Raw genomic sequence first — 20386 nt, forward strand, 5'->3', positions numbered from 1 at the left:
TTCAAAGCTGTCACCATCTTCATTTTTTTAAGAGCCTTGCACCCAAACCCCTGCCCCTTCCACCCACACAGCATGCTCTGGGCACCACGGAGGGAGGGAGTGTGGGAGGGAGGGAGGGAGTGTGGGAGGGAGGGAGTGAGTGTGGGAGTGTGTGTTCGTTCTCCCCACAATTTGCAAACTGGCTTAGCCCCTCCAAACTTATTTTTTCAGAGAGAGTAAATGTAAATCTAGGGAATGAGTAACATAAATCAACCACGGAGTAATGGTACAACAAAAGTATACAGTGACAATGAACATACACCAAGTTATCCGAGTACAGAGCATTACATCACTGCTTTGAATTAAGCCATGGAAACTAGCAAACCTTACATTTGCTTGTACTTTAATATTGATGAAGTCCATTTTATTCAATAGATGGAGCCAACACTTCAACACCCAGGATGCATTTGGTGGAGAAATGAAAGGCCAGGACCAAGGGCATTGTGTTCCTGATTACCTGAAGTGTTCTGACAACCCTATGAAATGGGAGTACACGTTTGGGGGAATGCCAGAGTGAAGCCATAGCTTGAATAGTTTCTCCACCTGACTGAATGCGCATAATTCTCCAGAATAGACCTTTCATGTGTCTGTGTGGCAACCTTTTTTTATGTAAAAGCCAAATTGCAATCTGTACTGAATAATCCTTTTTTTGTTGGTGCTGGATTCGATTAGTGTTTTGGTTCTCTGTAAATGTATCCATCCTTCAGTCACTTAGTAGGGCTTGTGGTTGAATGGTAATTTCCTTATGAACAATAATGCGGCTATCCCCCCCCCCCCCCCCCCCCCCCCGCCACCCACCTATATAGCTTCTTTTAATGGTTTTACTTTTTTTTTCCAGGACTTTATCCAGGACTTGACATCTAGAAATGAGGACTTGAAATCTACAGTGGAGGACTTGATGCTTCTGATCGCGCATGGTCTCATCAGCCTGGTCGAGAAGCTCCACTCTGCAGAGATTATACATGGGGATTTGCGCCCTGAAATCATTCTTCTGGGGGACAAGTGAGTGTTTTCTCCTGGAATGCCCTTACAGCTCACATTATCCAACCAACCAATGTTTACACTTCTCTTCATTAGTGCACATCGGGCCTCCTTAGATATTTCTTTAACCTCTGTGACTTTGGTTTAGTTTACTGTTTCTAGGTTATTCCAGCATGGAATGTAACCACTTTTTCCTGCCAGGGGCTTACTTAGGTTAATTAGCTTCTTTAGGGATAGTCAGCACTTGACCCTTCATTTGAAGACTGTTTGGTAGTGAATACTTCCAGGAGGACGAGCTGTGAATTTGAAGCTGCTGTTTACTGTATTGATTTAACAGAGACAATATTGTTCCGAATTGGAGAGTTTGATAATTTAACAATAATCACCCATACCACAGGCCGAAATGTGTGGTAACGGCCATGGGCCGAGTTATAGGCCCGAACAAAAGCACCCATCAGGTTGCTGGGAATGTGGGCTTGAATTAGTATAGTCAGCGTACGATCGAAGCAATCTAGTTGGCTTTAACCAACCCCCCGCCCCCTCAGGTGATAACAACTTTTGAGCACAACATAAGCGATGCATAATTCTAATGGATTTCTTCCTCTCGCAGATTACTAATTTTAGATGCACCGCCACACCCAGTTTTCTGAAACCGGGCATCAGCCACCTGAGGGCATAGTGATGATCCATCACTGAGCTGCTCTGCACCTTTGGCTCCCAGGACACTAGACTTGGCATCATTGGTTGTGTATATGGAGCTAGTAGCATGCTATGACCTTGCTTCCTTTATTTAGTGCACCCAAGATGCGTCTTCGGGAATGCCACTAGCTTCTAAATTTAAATGTCATGCCAAATCCCTCAAAGCGGGGCTTCAAACTATGCAGAGATGGTCGTTGGCATTGGGCTGTGCAAGACCCCCATAAGGTTTTGGCCTTGGTGAATAGAGTGTACATCATCATCCAGGCATGGATGACCACACATGGACTGTGCCTGAATGATGATAAAACCAAACTCATTATCCTAGGTACTACCACTAGCCTAAAGAAACTAGGCCCTGCCTAATGCTCTTTTACGATTGACGGCAACAACATTAAAGTGAGACAAAAGGTCAAAACCCTAAGCTTCTACCTGGATTCTACCTTCTCCCTCAATAGACAGGTGAACTCCCTAGCCTCATCCACGGCTTACACGTGTAAGTTGATCTGCACAGCCAAACCCTTTCTATCAGACACCAGTTGCTTGACCCTCGCTTGAGCACTAATACTGTCACGTCTGGATTATTGCAATGCTCTCTATCTTGGGTCTTCTAAAGCCATCATCAACAAACTTCACTCTCCAGAACAATGCTCTTAGAGCAGCTCTGAGCATCTCAAGAAGAGAGCATATTACAGCATACTGCCAACAAAACAATTGGCTCCCCGTCTTGGATAAAATTATTTTAAAAACTGCCTCACTCACCCACAAATCCCTCAACAATGCTGCCCCTATTTATCTGACTGACATATTTCATAGACAGTCCTCCCTGAGACCTACAAGGACAGCTTATAAAGACTGCCTCTCTGTACCCAATTTCCAATGCTCTACCATAAGGGGGGAACAGCTTCCCAGTGAAAGCAGCTAAACTGTGGAACTCCCTACCGCCGACTCTCAGAATGGACCTGCATTATCAGAACTTCCGATCCAAGTTCATTTTATGGTTGAAAACGTAGGCCCACTAAATTCATCCAGGAGCATAGTCTCTATACTCCTGTCATTTCTATATATTGTACGGCCCACTGTGTGTACTAACTACTGCTTATCTGCATATATGTATATATCCTGCTTTACTTCTAATATGCGTATGTACATAATGTTTTCTATTGTAACTAAGCTTCTCAATCTCATGTATATGCTGCGCACTGTTACCCGAGGGTATGCCTGCGCATTACAAATAATAAACAAACAAACGAGGTGTATTTCTATTGCCTCTCACAAGAAAACAACTTTAAGGCGGCAGCTCCTTCCAGTCCATGCACTCTAAGGCCCTCCAGGAGTGTGGCTCAAAACCTTACAGTAGTAGTAGAAAATCTTATTTCCGAAATGCAGAACATTCCCATAAAAACAGCAACCATAAACATAATTGCAAATCCATGCATATAAACAATTGCAACACGATTTAAACGCAAAAGCAACATTTCAGACAGGTTTCAATACAAACATTTCTTGGCGTTAACACATTCTATAAAAATGATGATAGAGCTGATAACAGAGCCCAGCACACACATACTGAATCCGCCCGTAACAAATAAAACAGAGCTTACTCATACTGAGGGAATCCCTGCAAGAGTGGTTTAAGCATGCGCTCTCTACTTGGCGGACTAGGCGAGAAAGCTGGGCAAAACAATAAAAAATGGGCCAGGTCTTCCTTGTGCGCATCACAGAAAATGCACGATTGATTCTCATTGCCATTAGACCACGCTGCAACCACTGCTCTCAGATGAATGCAATTAAAACACCCCCTGGTAATAACAGTGCGCTGAGATGGATTCGGTGCCCACCACAAATACCTCTCGAGACCTGGCCCTATTATGATCGTATGCTTCCTATTGGCAGGCCTCAGGATCTCAAATGACTCCCCTTTTGTCCTGGATATGCTGGAGTACCCTTACTTTTACAGACTTCAGAACTTTGCAAGAGATAACCTATGTCATATAATAACATTGGGCCACTTCCACCAGCCTGGCTTTTACATGCCTAAGCCTGGGGATCTTCAAATGGGAGTCCCTGGGAACCAGATATTTCATGAGCTCATGAGTCAGAAAAGCTTTGCTGTTCATCCAAACTCGAAGCCAATGATTTAGAGGCTGAGCTGTGATAAGATCACTAATAAACCTGCAGCCCAATTCCTGGTGCACCGCAGAATCTGCAGCCGATCAAGGAAGCCCCAATATGCTTTTTTAAAAGGTGTTCTCCGCCACCTGGATGGGCTCGACGTTACTGTATCCCCACAGCTCCATGCCATACCTAGCACCAGAGGTAGCTTTCCCATTGTAAACTTTGAGCACCAGCTGAACCGGTTTTGCTTTAAACATGCTCCTAGCTCTGCCCCTCACCCCCAATAGCTTGTTTGAATCTTGCAGGCTGCTTATTAACATGGGCTTCAGCACCAAAGTTCAAAGAAAGTCTTACCTCCAGATAGTCAAATCTGTAGACTCTAGCGATCAGCATACCCTTACTGAACATGGTCTGGTATTTGGGTAGTCGCTTCCCCTACTACAGACCATGAAGTATGATTTTTGGGCATTGACCTTTAGATCCAATGAGTCCATGAATAAGGAATAGTCCTCAATGAGACGCTACAAGACTCTAGGAGTACGGGCCATTAGGTCCATGTCATCCGCATACGCCAATAGTGGCAGTAGGATGCAGCTCAACCTAGGGGCATCCAGGGCCCCATTACTAGCTTGAAATTTTGTGGCTGACACAATTTCCCCATCTGTGAAAAAATGTTTCCTTCCATTAAGCATAGTAACTGCTGGAGATCCACAACTAGTGGCAGTTCAATAACCACGTCTGTGTGACCAGCACTGTATAAGGAGGAAAAATGGGCCATCCATGCCTGATCGGGGACCATAACATCGGTACCACTTGGCTTACATGTATAGTATTGCCTATTGTTCACTACGTCCCAGAAAAGTCTGGCATCATTGGTGGCAGAGGAATTAACCCAATCCTCCCATGACTCAGCTTCAATTTAATTCTTCCTGATGGAAATGGCCCTCTTATAGGCTGCTTGGGCACTAACTATCCCTTTTTGAGGACAGCAGATTTGACTTAGTTTTTGTACAACTATAGGAGGCTGTACGAAAACTTGTACAACTATAGGAGGCTGTACGAAAACTAAGTCCATTCCAGTCCACTACAGTTATTTCAGCTTGGCTGCGGCTTTGCCTTTCTTTTACTAGCCTACGAGGTAAAAGAGGCTCATCCTCCATCACAACCCGGGGTCGTTGAACTTGCAGGCCTTAGAGTTTGGAGGGTACGATATCCCGGCGGACTGCAAGGAGGTGCTTGAGAAGGCCAGGGTGTCCTCAACTCTCAAGTGCTATGGACACAAATGGAAGAGGTTCTCTGTCTGGTGCCGTGCACAGAAGATTAACCCTCTGTGAATTACGGCCCCTCAAGTGCTGCCGTACCTGCTGTCGCTGGCCAAGGTGGGGCTAGCTCATGCCTCCATCAAGATACATCTAGCGGCGATCTCCCGCTACACCAGAACTACGGGACGATCATCTCTGTGGTCTCATCGCCTGGTGGAAGAGTTTATGAAGGGACTGTTCTGGTCATTCCTGCCGGTGAAGGCTCCGGCCCCGGCGTGGCAGCTCAATGTGGTGCTGACCAGGCTCATGGGGCCGCCATTCGAGCCTCTGCATTCGGCACCGTTGAGGTTCCTGTTGTGGAAAACAGCGTTTCTTGTGGCCATCACCTCCGCACGACAAGTGGGATAGATCCAGGCCCTAACCTGCAAGCCTCCATACTTGATTTTTCACGAAACGAGGGTGGTGCTGAGGACGCACTCCACCTTCATGCCCAAGGTGCTGATGGACTTTCATCTCAACGAGCCCTTGGTGTTACCAGTTTTCTTCCCGTCGCCTTCGTAGCCGGCTGAGAGGACTTTGCACTTGCTGGATGTAGCTACAGCGCTGAAGTTCTACGTGGACCGCACAAAGAGTTTTCGGAAGACATCACAGCTATTTGTGAACTTTGGACCTGTGAACCAAGAGAAGGCCCTCTCAAAGGCTTCCATTTCCAGATAGCTCTCCGGCTGCATCATGCACTGTCACCGGTTGGCAAACCGACCCCGCCCGTCTGAGAGCCCATTCGACCAGAGCAATCTCTACTACCACAGCGTTCTTGTCTGGTGTACCCCTGCTGGACATCTACAGGGCTGCTACGTGGAGGTCGACACACACCTTCACAAGATTCTACTGCGTCGTCCGGGATTCCAGGGAGGAGTCCAGGGTCGTCCAAGCAGTGCTGCGCGACCTGTTCGCCTGAAGGTGGGCCTGCTGAGGAGGTAAGAGTTGCTTAATGTTGAGCCTTGCCACCTCCCGTGGTTGTGCATATGTGTACTGCTATGTATTCTTATATTCATGAGCATGTGAATCCATGCCAGACCCCATGCTGGAGAAGGAACAAGTTACTTACCTCTAACTGTTGTTCTCCAGCATGGGTCTGGCATGGATTCACATGCGAATCCTCCCTCCTACCCCTCTGCGGCTCTTCACTTGGTCGTACTGCCACTTTATGTGCTACCAAATCTGAGGATGTCTGCCAGGGGAGGGGCTTGGGGAGAGGGCAGTCATTGGCTGGGGGCAGTATGACCCAGAGACCAGTGATTGGTTACTACTAAGAAAGACAGTTCAGAAACAAAACTGATATTGATTTTTTTCTTTACCGAGGATTCCCAGCCTGACGGGGAATATTCATGAGCATGTGAATCCATGCCAGACACATGCTGGAGAACAACAATTACAGGTAGGTAACTTGTTCCTTGCTCCCCTCTATGCACAGAATTTCACCACCATGGCAGCTAAATTCACTTCAATGCCATGGCCTACAGCCGAACAACAGCCACTCTTCCTCACATTGTAATAGGGAAGCAACGGGGCGTGGCGGGGCAGCAGATAGCAGATAACAGAATATGTGGTACAGGGTACCAAGCCTCTTTTTGGGTGCTGAGATTACTGACCTCATGGCACCCTGAACTTTACACAACTGTGTGGTCATACAGCAGTTGCAGCGTATTTCAGCGTAATTCAGAGCCACAGCTAATCGGAGTGCTACACCATTGACTACACCAGCAATAGCCAGTTGCTCATTAGGTTGCGCCTTGTACTGTGCCTTATGCACCTTATGTTACCTCATGCATGAATTGTAGGCTGATTACATGGGAGTTTTTGTGGGGGTTTCAAAAAAGGGCCCAACCAGGTTTTTCTGAGCAGGGGTAAGCAGTCCATAAACCGCACACTCCGTTACCTGCCACCTGGCCGTTCAGTCAATGCACAGTTAAGGACGCTAAGCACCACTGTTTCTGCAACCTTCGCTCTTGCCGCTCTTACCGATTCACCAGTGCACATATGCAAGACAATGCGCTCAAGCCCCACAAGGGTCGCAAGGCTTACAGGGTCCCGTCCCACTCTGCTTAGTACAACTCTCTCTCTCATCTCCTCTTGGTGCTCAGTCCACTGGGCACACCACACGCCTTCTCTCACTCTTCTCTCAGCTCGGAACTCCTAAACGCTGAGATAATGCTTGAGGAAAGGACCCAAATGACTTGTCAAGCCACGCGGTTTCGCATCAGTCATTACAGTCGCTTCCAACACTAGAAACGGAACTCTGCCCATCCCCTTACACCTTCTTCCACAAAGGTAAGAAGTGCACGCCATTCAAGACGCTGGCTTCAGACCCAATCTGCATGTCCCTGAAGAACAGCCACAAGAGATCCTGCCTCTCCAAGAAACACCTTTGAGTAGCAATCTTCGACCTCCAGGCAACTGAGCCCTGATTTGCTGGATGCCAGTAGAATTGATATCTCACCTGATGTTGGCCATGGGAAGCCTGGTGTCCTTTCAGAGGACAGTTAGTGCAAACCCTAGGGTTGTCTGCACCTAATTGAAATCCTTGAACAAGGTCCTCTGATAGAGCGGCTTCTTCATGTGAACATGCTGTTGCTGTCCCTTCATGGCAGCGTAGCTGAAACTTGGCTACATTCTGACTGTAGACTTGGATCTTGCCAAGAAACCTCTTCTGCTCTGTCAGATCCTGTGTTTCTCACCACTCCTACTACTCCAAAAAGCTTGGTGATCCAGGCAACCTCTACAGGTTTTAAGGGGACTTCCATACCGGCTTCGCCCACCAGACAGTGAGAGCAAAATGTTTGAAACCATGGGTTGCAAGGTTTTGTGCCTTGCTTTGTGTTGTGAATGCTGCATGCACTGTGGCCAAATTCACTCACACCTTAGACTGTCGTGTCTGAGGCAGCAGTGAGTTTGCCCATGCCTAGAATTAATAGTTTTGCATCTCTGGTGGAGGGTATTAAAGTGGTGGCATGGAAAGGTACAGAATTAACTCTCTGTAGACATTCCTGGTTAAGTGCATTCAGGTTCTCCCCAGACATTCAGCACAAATAATTGATATGGCTTTTGATTAGGGTATCCTCTTTGGCTTTAAGGCCACTGAATCTCTTAGGTTAAAAACGACCAAGTCCACAGATAAATCCCTAGGGTTAGCTGTCTAGCATCTTGCAGCATCCTCAAATGATTCCTCCTTTCAGACCTATGCCTCCTTTGTCCACCAAGAGAATGGGAAAACCGGCCCAGCTGCATTTTCCCTAGGGGCAGAGGTGCCCAGAAATGCAGAGTTGTCACTTCCATAGTTTCCTAGACAACACCAGGTCCAAAACCCCTTTAATATGGACTTTGTCTCTTACACTCCGGCTGGAGGTAAGATTGCACATTTTCGCTAGACAGTAGCAGCATACCATTTCTTAAATTGAGCCTTGCCGGTTGTGACTTGGGGAATACTGTCTTCCCTTCATATAATGCCCTTCTGACCACCCTCCTTCACATCCTTACACCTCCCCAAGACTCCCTCCTACAGGTGGAGAGTCAGTAACTACTGGCAAAGGCTGCCATAGAGCTAGTGACTACCTCTGAGAGAAGAGTTTGTGGTATCTTTTATTTCGAATGTATTGTGTCCTCCCACGTATTCCTCCTCTTAGATATTCCTACCTTCAACTTTGCTGCTTCGGAAAAAATATTCCCAACAGGTGGCGCTGTGCTCGAGGTCGCAGCGTCGATGGGCTGCCCTCGAGCATTGACGTCCGCAGTATAAAGGGCTAGAGCTGCGCCTGTTAGCTTCAGTTCAATTTTTCTGACCGCTTTCGCTTTGTGTGTACGAAAACGGCGCTTCAGTCTTTTGACAATATCTTCATCAAATCCTTCTACCCCCATAACTGGCTTTAAAAAGTGCCAGAAATGCGGGAAGAAAATGTCTATTACTGACCCCCATCGAGTTTGCCTCTGGTGCTTGGGTCCGGACCATCGAGTTGACGAATGCGATCCCGTCAAGCCATGGCCAACAAAGCTCTCAAGGAACGAAGAGGTAAATTGGTGGTGTGGGAGGAATCCTCGAAGGCCTCGTCGAGGAAAAAGAAAGACTCTGTTAAGTCTAGTGGAAAATCCTGATGTAAATCGATGAAATCTAGGTCAAGGAGTCGGTATCGAAAATCTTCGAAGAAGAGGCGTCACCGATCTCCCTCTTCTTCGTCATTGTCCGATACAGGGGTTATCGAATGTCCATCAAAGCACGATTCCCCTAGGAAATGGGAGGCCTTCAGAGCCTCGATGATGCAAATCTTTGAGAATGCAGCCCAGACCCCCTTGAAGACATTGCGTGAAGACCATGCCCCAGCTCATTCGAAGAGTGACAGAGGTAGGTCAGAGACTAGACTCTCTAAATCCAGCAAAAAATCGAGAGAAACGTCTCCGATACCTCATAAAAAGAGCAAAACGGGCCCACTGGTGCATAAATCGGAGGCAACACCAGACAAAAGGGCGTCGGGTACCAAACCTCCATCTGTGTCGAAGGTCTCATCGACGCATCTGTTGAAGACTTACTCGACGCCAGTGTAGAGGACAGCGTCGACAGCTTTCTCAACGGCGCTTAGATCCAAAGCTCCTTAGACGCCATTGACGCCTTTGTCGAGATCAACTCTGATTCCGGCACCAATTTTGACGCCTTTGGCGAAGCCAAGCTCTGTCTCCACAATCCACGAGTAAAATGTTTCACCCTGTGCCCAGACCAGACTTTACCAAGTCTATGGCTTCTATTTACAAAGAACAATCTCCTGAAGAGATTTCCCCTTCTGGGGTAAAATATGGTACAAGGGATGTTCCTGAGGAATTAATTGATCCTCACTCCAAAACGGCTGACCTCTATGTATGTCTGCAAACAGCTAGTGGTGTAGACAAGTCCCCTGAATTGGAATTTCATAAACCCGACCCTGCTGACCATGCAGACTCTGGGATATAGGAATCTTATGAATAGGGTGGTAGATTTCATGGGGTGGACTAGAAATTCCCCCATTTATGAGCAAGACGACATGACAGACCTTCTCAGTGGAGGTCCTCAAAAGGATCCTGTCCTTCCTTTTCACGCTGCCCTTCAGAAGAAGGTTATGGACTCATGGGAAACCCCAGATTCTGGACCAGCACCCTTGCAAGATTCACATACCTTAGCTCCTCCACAACCTCAACAACACTCCTACTCGGGCTCATTTTCTTGGAGGGGTAGTCCTTTTCGATTCTACTCCTCATTTGGAAGAGGAAGAGGGCAGGCTAGTCAAAGAGGACAGCAAAGAAAATGTCCTTGTGGTGGAAGAGGGAAGAGTGCTAGATCAGCCCCAGCAGCGGCAACTGTCCCCTGAGCCGCTTCTGCAGCCACTCTGAGGGCTTGACCCACAAGACCCGGTGGGAGGCAGGATCTCTCAGTATCTGAACGAATGGCGGGGCATTACTTCAGATGCTTGGGCACTGGAGACCGTAGCTCAGGGTTACTACCTTCCTTTTCAACAAAGGCCTCGGGACCATCCACCGGGAGCCAACTCTGCCAAAATTCCAGACCTGCTCCTTGTGCAGGAGATTTTAACCCTGCTAGAGAAAGATGCAATAGAACATATACCTGTAGCGGAGAGGAACAAGGGTTGGTACTCACCTTACTTTCTCATCCCAAAAAAGGACAGAGGATTGAGACCCATCTTGGACTTAAGACACTTGAGCAAGTTCCTCAGGAAGGACAAGTTCAAGATGGTAACCCTTTCTCAGATCCTTCATGCTCTCCAACTCCATGCTCTGGACCTTTACGATGCTTACTTTTATGTGCCGATCCATTTCAAGCACAGGAAGTACCTGAGGTTCGCGGTTGGCGGTGCTCACTATCAGTTTCGAGCTCTGCCATTCGGGCATACCTGCGCCCAAGGCTTTTCACCAAGCAGATAGCTGTAGTGGCAGCGAGTCTCAGAAGAGGGGGGGATTTAAGTCTACCCTTACCTGGACGACTGTTTAATCGGAGCGAGTTCACCCGAACGGGCCCAGGAACTTCTGACCATGACCTGCCACTTCTTACACAGATTGGGCTTCTCCCTCAATTACAAGAAGTCACAAATGATACCATTCCAAAAGCTCCAGTTCATCGGAGCAGTCCTGGATACTTCCTCTGGGAAAGCCTCGCCTCCAAAATGCCCAGCATCTGCCGGCCTTCGAATTTCTGAGGTTGCTCGGCCTCATGGCATCCTGCATTTTTCTGGTGCCAGAGGCCCGATTGAGAATGAGATCCCTTCAATGGGCCCTCAGAACTCAGTGGTCTCAATCTTCAGGGGATATGTCAGACCTCCTACAAGTTCCGTCCAGAGTGGTTCAAGATCTTCTATGGTGGACTTGCAAGGACAATATCCTCAAGGGAGAATCTTTTTGGCAACCTAGGCCAGAGATGCCAGTAGTGACAGACGCCTCACTCGCAGGGTGGGGAGCTCACACCAGCGATCTGACAATCTGCGGTAGTTGGTCTCCATCGGAGTCCAAACTACACATCAACCTGTTGGAGCTGAGGCCAATCAGACTAGTGCTTAAGACCTTTGTGCCCTCTGTATGGGGAAAGAATGTCCTGGTAATGATGGACAGCGCAGTGGCCATGTATTACCTCAACAAGAGAGGGGGTGTAGGGTCACTATCACTGTGCAGAGAGGCAATGCAGCTATGATTCTGGGCAATACAACAAGGAATCTGTCGGCAGTTCACCTAGCCGGAGAGAAGAACACAGCGGCGGATGTTCTGAGCAGGCAGAGCAGTGTCCCGCGAGTGGGAAATAGCTCAGGAAGTCCTTCAAGAGATCTTTGCCCTTTGGGGAACCCCTCGCAACCAGTGTCAACCGGAAGGGCGATCAGTACTGCTCAAGGGAATTTCCTCCAAGAGGAGCTCTAGGGGACGTGTTCGTAGTAGACTGGGAATTTCCACTTCTGCACGCGTTTCCTCCAGTCCCTGTGATTCCTCACGTAATCAGGAGGTTGAGAAAGTTCAGGAAATCCATGATCCTAATTTCCCCGGATTGGCCCAGGAGGTTGTGGTACCTGGACCTTCTGGACACGTCCATCTGCCCTCCAATACATCTTCCACAAAGAGAGGATCTCCTTTCGCAAGAGGAAGGTTGGGCTCGCCATCCAGAGGTCAAGACACTCAGCCTTCACGCATGCTTTCTGGGAGGCTGACATATAAGGATTGGGACCTCCCGGATGACCACGGTACAGTTACAATCTCATGTCCGGGCTGCTGGGATATTGCATGGGAAACAGTCAGGCTTTAGGAGCTAGCACGTCACTGAGAGTGCACTTCTTGACTTACAGACGCATATGCTCTCAAAGTTGGAACATAGCAAGTCAGGGCTGCTGATGCTACTCGATTTATCGGCAGCCTTTGACTTGCTAGAGCATAAAATTTTGCTCGACCGGATGGCTATTGTCGGGGATCTCTCTATGGAGGCAATTACCTGGCTCAGATCCTTCCTAGAGGGCCGACACTTGCGAGTTCACTGGGGCGATAATGCATCAGAGGTAGAAATCATCACTTGTGGAGTGCCACAGGGGGCTTGTCTTTCCCCCTTGTTGTTTAATATCTATATTCTCCCCTTGTGTAATGACCTGGAATTGTTATATATATTTTTCTGAACTATGCTGATGATTTCCAACTGGTTCTGGAGATCACCGGTGACCATGATGAGGATCAACAGATGTTGGATTCCGTATATCAGACTTTCAAATGTTGGATGTCAACTAATAGGCTTTGCCTGAATGCGGCTAAGATCGAGCTTCGGCAGGCCCGAGTTAGCTTGGGTCAGAGGTATGCCAACTTCGCTATTGACGGCAGCCAGATTAAGGTTGTGCAAAAGGTCAAGACCCTTGGCACCTGTATGGAAGAAAGTTTAGACTGTGATGCTCATGTAACAGCTATTACCAAAAGTACCAATTACTATCTCAAGGTGCTTCGGCAAGTAGCACCATTGGTCTCAGTAGAGAACCGTACCAAACTTGTGAGAGCAGTGATCTTCCCGCGTGTGGATTACTGCAATGCACTACTGGGAGGCGCAAATAAGTCTGATATCCAAGAACTGCAAATAATCCAGAACGCTGCTACTCGTATCATCTTTCAGTTGAAACGTTTTGAACCAAGTACCGCAGCCAGGAAAAAGCTGCTTTGGTTACCAGTGGCAGCTCATATTCAGTTTAAACTCTTATCCATATGCCACAAATGCATTTTTGGAAATGCCCCAGCCTACCTGAAAGACCCGGTACACCGCATTAAACAAGCCTTTGGACTTGGTCGGGCTTTCCACTTTCAGGGAGCAAGGGCAAGGAATGCCTTACCAGTACACCTACTTAAAACCAGAAATTAGCTCGTGTTTAGAAAGCAGCTGAAAACGCTTTTATTCAACCAATATGAATGATTCTCTTGCAGCTCTAACCTTCTACTTATCTGCCTCTCGGTGCCTGGATACCCACAGGCTTTGGCGCGGTATAACTAAAATAACAATAACATAACATGATGTAATGGAGATTTTGTTTTCAGCCAGAAGACCAGCAACAAAATCCTTGTACCGGTGGAACAAGTTCAGTAAAAGGACAAGAATGTGGACTCATTCCTATGTAATACACCTATGGTACTTTCTTTCCTTTTCCACTTGGCCAATCTGGGGCTTCAGGTTGGCACAATAAAGGGATGCCTGGCAGTGCTGTCTATTTTTAAGCGCTCCTCAGAAGAAGTGTCTTACTTCAAGATGCTTTTGATTCTACAGTTCCTGAAAGGTCTCACTAATGTGTACCCTCCAGTCCCATTTCAGGTACCCGTGTGGGATTTCCTTACATGTATTCCTTTTGACCCCTTGACCTCTTGTCCGCTAAGGCTCCTTACTTTAAAGACAATCCTTCTAGTGGCAATTACATCAGCTCGCAGGATGCGTGAGTTGCAGGCTCTCTTGTAAGCCTCCTCACACCATCTTTCATAAGGACAAGGGTATTCTTGGAGTTAAACCCTAGTTTTTGCCTAAAATAGTCTTTCACCTGTCACAAAAAATCACTCTGCCTTCTTTTTTATCCTCCTCTTCATGCAAGTAAGGATGAGAAATACTACACACACTGGACCCCAAAAGGGCTCTCAGTTTTTATATCGCTAGATTGGCACATTTCCGGCAAAGTGACCAACTTTTCGGTGGATATGCTGGATATAAATTGGGCCTAGCAGTAACGAAATAGACATTATCCAGATGGATAATTTTGGCAATTACCGAATGCTACAGATTAGCTGGAAAAGATGGGCTAAAGGCTCACTCAACTAGGGGCATGACAACTTTGACGGCTCTCCAGACAGGTGTCCCAGTGCAAGATATTTGTGCAGCAGCCACCTGGTCGTCTATGCACACTTTCGTGAAACACTTTTCTCTAGATTCCACCTCATCACAACAAGGCCTATTTGCTAAGGCCGTTCTTCATACAGTCCATGATTAGTATTATCTAGTACTCCCTCCTTCCAAATTTATACTGCTTTGCGAGACTATCTAAGATCAGGAACACATGGGAGAACACAATCCATTCGAAGAACTAGTTACTTACCAACTGTAACGTTCTTTCGATTGGATGTTCCTCCCATGTATTCCTCATCGACCCTCCCAGCCTACCCTGCCGTACAGTTTACTCCAATTCCTTGTGAGCTTGAGGTCTAAAGAACGCCTGGTCAACTACTCAGCTGGGTATATCGAAAAAACAGAACTGAAGCCAACGGGCGCGGCTCGAGCCCTTTAAAACTGCAGATGACGTCGATGCTCAATGGCAGCCCTCGAGGGACAACGACGCTGCGACCTCGAGCACAGCGGCCCCTGGTGGGACATTTTTTTTTTTCCCAAGCAGCAAAGCTGAAGATACAAATATCTAAGATGAGGATTACATGGGAGGAACATCCAATCGAAAGAACGTTACAGTTGGTAAGTAACTTGTTGTTACTCTTTTGTGCCAAATAAGGATTAGTGCAACATATTTAGGATGGTCCCCTTATTACAGATCCTCCCGGCCCTAGAGTAGCAGGGCTGTCTGGGGTCATTGCTTCTTCAGGGCCCTCTGTCTATGGATTTATCAGTCGGAAACATAGAAAATATGTTATGCTAATGGTTGGAAACATCCATTACTAGTTTGTAGTCCTGCCCTTTGGCCTCTCTTCCGACCCAATGGTCTTCACCAAGCTGTTAGCTATGGTGACCTCACGTCTCAAAGGATAGAATTCCAAGTCGCTTTACTTGGATGAGTGTCTCATTCAAGTCCACATCCCAGCTCTTGTGTCAGCCCACCTGCCCCACACTGATCATTTGCTGCATAGCTTGGGCTTTGCACTAAAGTTCAGGAAGTCTGCCATCCCCTCTGCTTTGCTTCAGTTCAGAGGGGTGGTTCTGAACACATGCTCATGAAGGGCCTTTCTTCCCAAGGACTGTGGCAAGTCTACCAAACTGGGAGTCAAGTTTCCTCCTTTGTGCATCGTCTGGCTCTCCTTCCACTCTGTATGTTCATGGTGCCCAAGGCCTGGTTGTATGTTGGGTTGTCCAATCGGGAATTCCCGCAAGCTCTGCATGGGTGGTCGGTAGGTCCATCTCACTCAAGGAGTTCCCTTTTGGTCACCCCTCCACCCCCCCCGTACCAGGCTACAGTCACCATGGACGCCTCTCTAGAGGGTTGAGCAGCCCACACAGGACAGTCTCATGCCAGAGGCCTCTGGCTCCCGGAGGAGACGGACTTGCACATTAATGTCCTGGAGCTACGGACGGACTTCTGGTCCCTCAAGTTGTTCCAGCCGGCATTACAGGGGGATGGTGCTGTGGGTCTTCATGGTTAAAACCAGCATGTTTTACATTTAGAAACGGGGCGGGTCGCGCTCCCGTGCGCTCTCCCTGGAAACCCAGTCCCTGTGGCACCGGCCCATTCGTCAGGACATGCACTGTGCACCAAGAACACCTGTTCAGACTGTGGTGCTGCCCTGAGTGGGAACTACAACAAGCGCAGGTGTCTCAGTTCCTCGGTAGGGTCCTCTTCAGACCAACCTCTTTGCGACTGCTGCCAACTCTTAAGTGCCAGAGGTGTGCCAGCAGGTATCCTCAGCCGACGAACCTATGGGATGCCTTCTCAATCCTGTGGGACGGGCTCTCCCTGTACGCCTTCCCCCGATTCCACTCCTGTTACATGTGATCAACACACTCCGTTGACATTGCAGGATGATACTAAACGCGTGGGCATGGCTGCGGAAGATTTGGTACCTTCGCCATCTGACACTGGCTCTGTCCATTCGGCTGCCTCCACTTCACCTTCTCTCTAGAGAAAACAGAACAATACTGCACCACGACCTGTTGTCACTGAGCCTCACAGCATGGCTCCGGCAGCCCTAGAGTTTGAACACTATGCATTGCCATTGGAGTTTCAAGAAGATCCTGGCCAAGGCCAGAGCTCCCTCTTGTTGCAGGCACAAATGGAAGCCCTTCACAGTGTGGTGCAGAATATGACGCATATGCTGATAACTGCTCTGCAGCTCCTCTCGTACCTGCTCTCTCTGACTAACGCCGGGCTAGCTCATGGCTCCATCAAGGTTTATCTAGCTGCCATATCCCGGTGCACACTGCAGGCCCGTTCTCTGGTCATTCAGGCTCGTCAAGTAGTTCCTCAAGGGCCTCCTCACGACTTTTCCACCGGTGAAGGCTCCTGCCCGGCTTGGAAACTGAAAGTAGTCATGACTAAGCTCATGGGACTTTTGAACAGATGCATAGTGCTCCTCTGAAGTTCCTTTTGTGGAAGACCGCTTTCATGGTGCCGATCACCTCGGGCAGGCGGGTCGGGAGATCCAAGTTCTATCCAGCAAGCAGCCATACTTTACCTTCCATGCTACAAAGTTGGTGGGGCAAACTCCTCCCACCTTTATTCCAAAGGTTCCTTTACATTTTCATCACAACGAGCCTTGGTGCTGCCAGTGTTCTTTCCGAACCCTTCATAGCATTCGCTGGACGTAGTCTGTGCCTTGAAGTTCTATGTGGCACGTACAAAGGATTTTTGGAAGGCACCTCAGCTGTTTGTCAGTTTTGGACATGTGGGACACAGGAAGGCTCTGTTGAAGGCTTTCATATCGAGGTGGCTCACCGGCCATATCATGCACTGTCATCGTCTGGCCAACAGACCTCTTCCAGGCCTGCTGAGAGCCCACTCCACCAGGGCCATTGCAGTCACAACAGCGTTTCCCTTGTGTTGCTCTGCTTGACATCTGCAGGGCTGCTACGTGGAGGTCTACCCACACCTTCGAAAAAATTCTACTGCGTCGACAGGGATTACAGGGAGGAGTCCCAGGTCTGACAAGCTGTTCTACCCTACCTGGTTGTTTGAGGCGAGTCTGTTCCAGTGGTAAGTGTATTGCTTCTTTTGAGCCTTGTGTTGGGGAGGAGGCGGAAGCCCCAGGCTCTTTAGTGATTTAGGACGAGACGATTGAAAAAGGAGATGTTGTAGAGCAGCTGGGAGAAAGGAGAAGGAAGGGGTGTCGCCCATAGAAGCTTGGATGGTAGTTGAAATGTAGTGAAATCTAGTGCAGGTATCGTATGTATAGGGGCTTCTATGTCATTTAATCAACAATCTTTTTTCCGATGAGTTTATGTAAGATTTTCAACGAAAAAACTCAACGCCATTTATTATTATTTTTTTTTGTATTTCTTTTTGTGGTGGGGGTCAAAGCCTCCCATCCCCTATTATTCTTTTGCTATTTCCGAACTCCCACCCATTATATACACACTCCCCCTCTTCCCTGGCAGCCCAGCAGAAGGTTAATTTACTGAAAACACACAATTCCCCATTGTATCTTATCGTTGGTGCATGCAACCCAGAAGAAATGTGCCCTGCAAGGCCAAGAGAGTGCCAGAACTGATTTTTGAAGAAATATCCCACGAGAAGGTGGTGGGGTTTTCAGGCCTTTGCCAGTCCGGATCGTTAAGTTATAGCGGCAAGGGACCTTTGCGCTCAGGACACAAGCATTTGAGTGTACTAACCTGCCCAAGACCCTTGGCCATAAAACTATAAATTGGCCAATCGATCAGAAAGATCAGAGTGTGGTGACGGGCAGCCCCCACTGTCGGTCTGTGATTTGTGCTGCGAGGTGCCAGGGGGAGAAGATAACTAATTTAGGACTGGGGTGGGAAAGTTGGGAAGGTGCTGGTGTGTCTGGGATGGAGCAGGGGTTCACGTAGTCTTCAAAAGTTAGCATGACCTGTGGAACTAAATTGCCAATTAGCGTCTGTGTACTTGATGACGAAAGAAGATGGACAGATGATGCTGAGAACAATCGCCTAGCATCTCGTTTGAAGCAGGCTATGTGTGTAGGGTTGCACCTGTAACCTGTGTAATGTACGTCACTTATGATGCTGTGTATCTTTAAAACCCATTGCTTATGCTGTTTTTGTCAGAGCGTTCCGTGGCAGCAGAGTTCTTTGCTGGCACGTATTAGTATTTTTTCAAGATTAAACCTTGTTGTCCTTCCACGGTGTGTGCTGGGCCCTTTTCCCTAGATGGTTGCATTTTTCCTGGTGTGAGCGTTGGTGTTGCTCTACACTTGCCACCTACCGTGGTTGTGTATGTGTACTGCTGTGTAATCGTATTCATGAGCCTGTGAATCCATGCAAGACCCTATACTGGAGAAGGAATGAGTTACTTATCTGTAACTCTTGTTCTCTTTACATGCTCTACCAAATCTGAAGATGGCCACCTGGGGTGGGTCTTTGGAGGACAAGTGTCATTGGCTGGGCCAGTATGACCCAAAGGACAATGATTGGCTATAGAAGAGACAAACAGTTGTCAGTCTAAAGTAAAACTGCTTTTTTATTTTTTAAACCGAGGATTCCCAGTCTGACTACAGGGAATATTAATTAGCATGTGAATCCATGCAAGAGCCATGCTGGAGAACAAGAGTTACAGGTAAGTAACTAGTTCCTTACGGGCTATCAGGATGGTTCGCATTGTTTTCTGTCCACACAGGTGAAGTGCCCAGATACTGACAGACAACAAAGTGGCCAGGCTTTACCTCAAAAAGTTGCACGCGGTTGCTGCCCAAGTGCACTTAAGCAATGCAACTATAGTTAGGGGCTCTGGGGAGCAAGGTCTTATGGGGGCCCATCTTCTTGGAATGGAGAACATGGTTGCAGATGCCTTCAGCTGGTGGATGTCGGTCTCAAACAATCTGGAGCTTTGCCAAGAACTACATAGGTAGAAATCTCAGCCGCCAAGGCCAAAAGAAAATGCATGTTTTTCGGTGCCAGGGATGTTCTCCACTTAACTTGGTGCCACAAAAGAGGTCTAGACCACTTGATCTGTCCTCCCACCTTCGTTCTTGAGTTTTCTGCTTTCCTTGACCGAGATGGAGGTGGAGGGGGCTACCTCACTGCTATTGTGATCTTTGAGGATGACCAAACAGGACTCATTGCCATTCCTGTTCCATTCCCATTGTTATTCAGTTTTTGTGAGGATTATCTAACCAGTTTCCACCATGCCAGTTTATTTTTCGTTGATGGGAATTGAGCCTTGTTTCAGTCTTTCTAATAAATTCCTTCCTTGCACATATTGCTCATCTTAGATCTTTTCTCTGTCCAACACCAGAAGTTGCAGCGTGGCACCGATCAGCGCCATTACACACAGTGGTTCCAAAAATGTGTTCTAGGAAAGTACATATGGAGTCTCTGTGCCCCATGACCTCTGTTCCTTTTTCTGTGCGTTAATTATGATTCTTGAATGCCACTTAACTTTGCTACTCATTTCTTTGTCATGTCGAACTCTGAAGGCCACCGGCTTCAAGCCATGCTCGGACTGCAGGAGACAAATGTCCATGTCGGATCCCCACAGGGGTGTATATCGACTGCCTTGTAGAGTACCACAACATGCAGGATTGGACATTATGCCAGTGGATGCATTCAAAGGCCCCCAGGGAGTGTGATGTAAAGCTCCTGCACACAGGGGTGTTGAGGAAACCCCTTCAAAGTCCTAGGTGCGGAGGCCCAGAAGACTATGGTGGCAGAGCCAGTTAAGGAAAGTTCTCTGGTTTGTAAAAACAAGAAGGAATAGCATAGGAAAAAGTCCAGTTCTCTTAGTGACTATGCCAGGGACCAGTGGAGTCGTACCTCACACTCCAGAGATAGCTCTGATGAATCAGCACCTCCTGGATGCAGGTACTGTTCTCCACTCTATCCTCTACTCGGGAGAAGTCTGAGAAATTCAGGCAGC

General features: G+C 47.8%; 1 protein-coding gene across 3 annotated transcripts in view; it reads left to right on the top strand.

Moving 5' to 3' along the window:
• BUB1B (BUB1 mitotic checkpoint serine/threonine kinase B) overlaps positions 1-20386 on the top strand; it is an 815340-nt gene that overhangs the window by 690314 nt on the left and 104640 nt on the right. For all 3 annotated transcript variants that reach the window (XM_069637517.1, XM_069637518.1, XM_069637519.1), the window contains one exon: positions 878-1041. In XM_069637517.1, coding sequence (XP_069493618.1) covers positions 878-1041 — 164 coding nt within the window. The remainder of the gene's footprint in view (positions 1-877; positions 1042-20386) is intronic.

The sequence above is a fragment of the Ambystoma mexicanum genome, chromosome 14, assembly GCF_040938575.1.
Source record: "Ambystoma mexicanum isolate Mex_15411 chromosome 14, UKY_AmexF1_1, whole genome shotgun sequence".
Classification (NCBI taxonomy): domain Eukaryota; kingdom Metazoa; phylum Chordata; class Amphibia; order Caudata; family Ambystomatidae; genus Ambystoma; species Ambystoma mexicanum.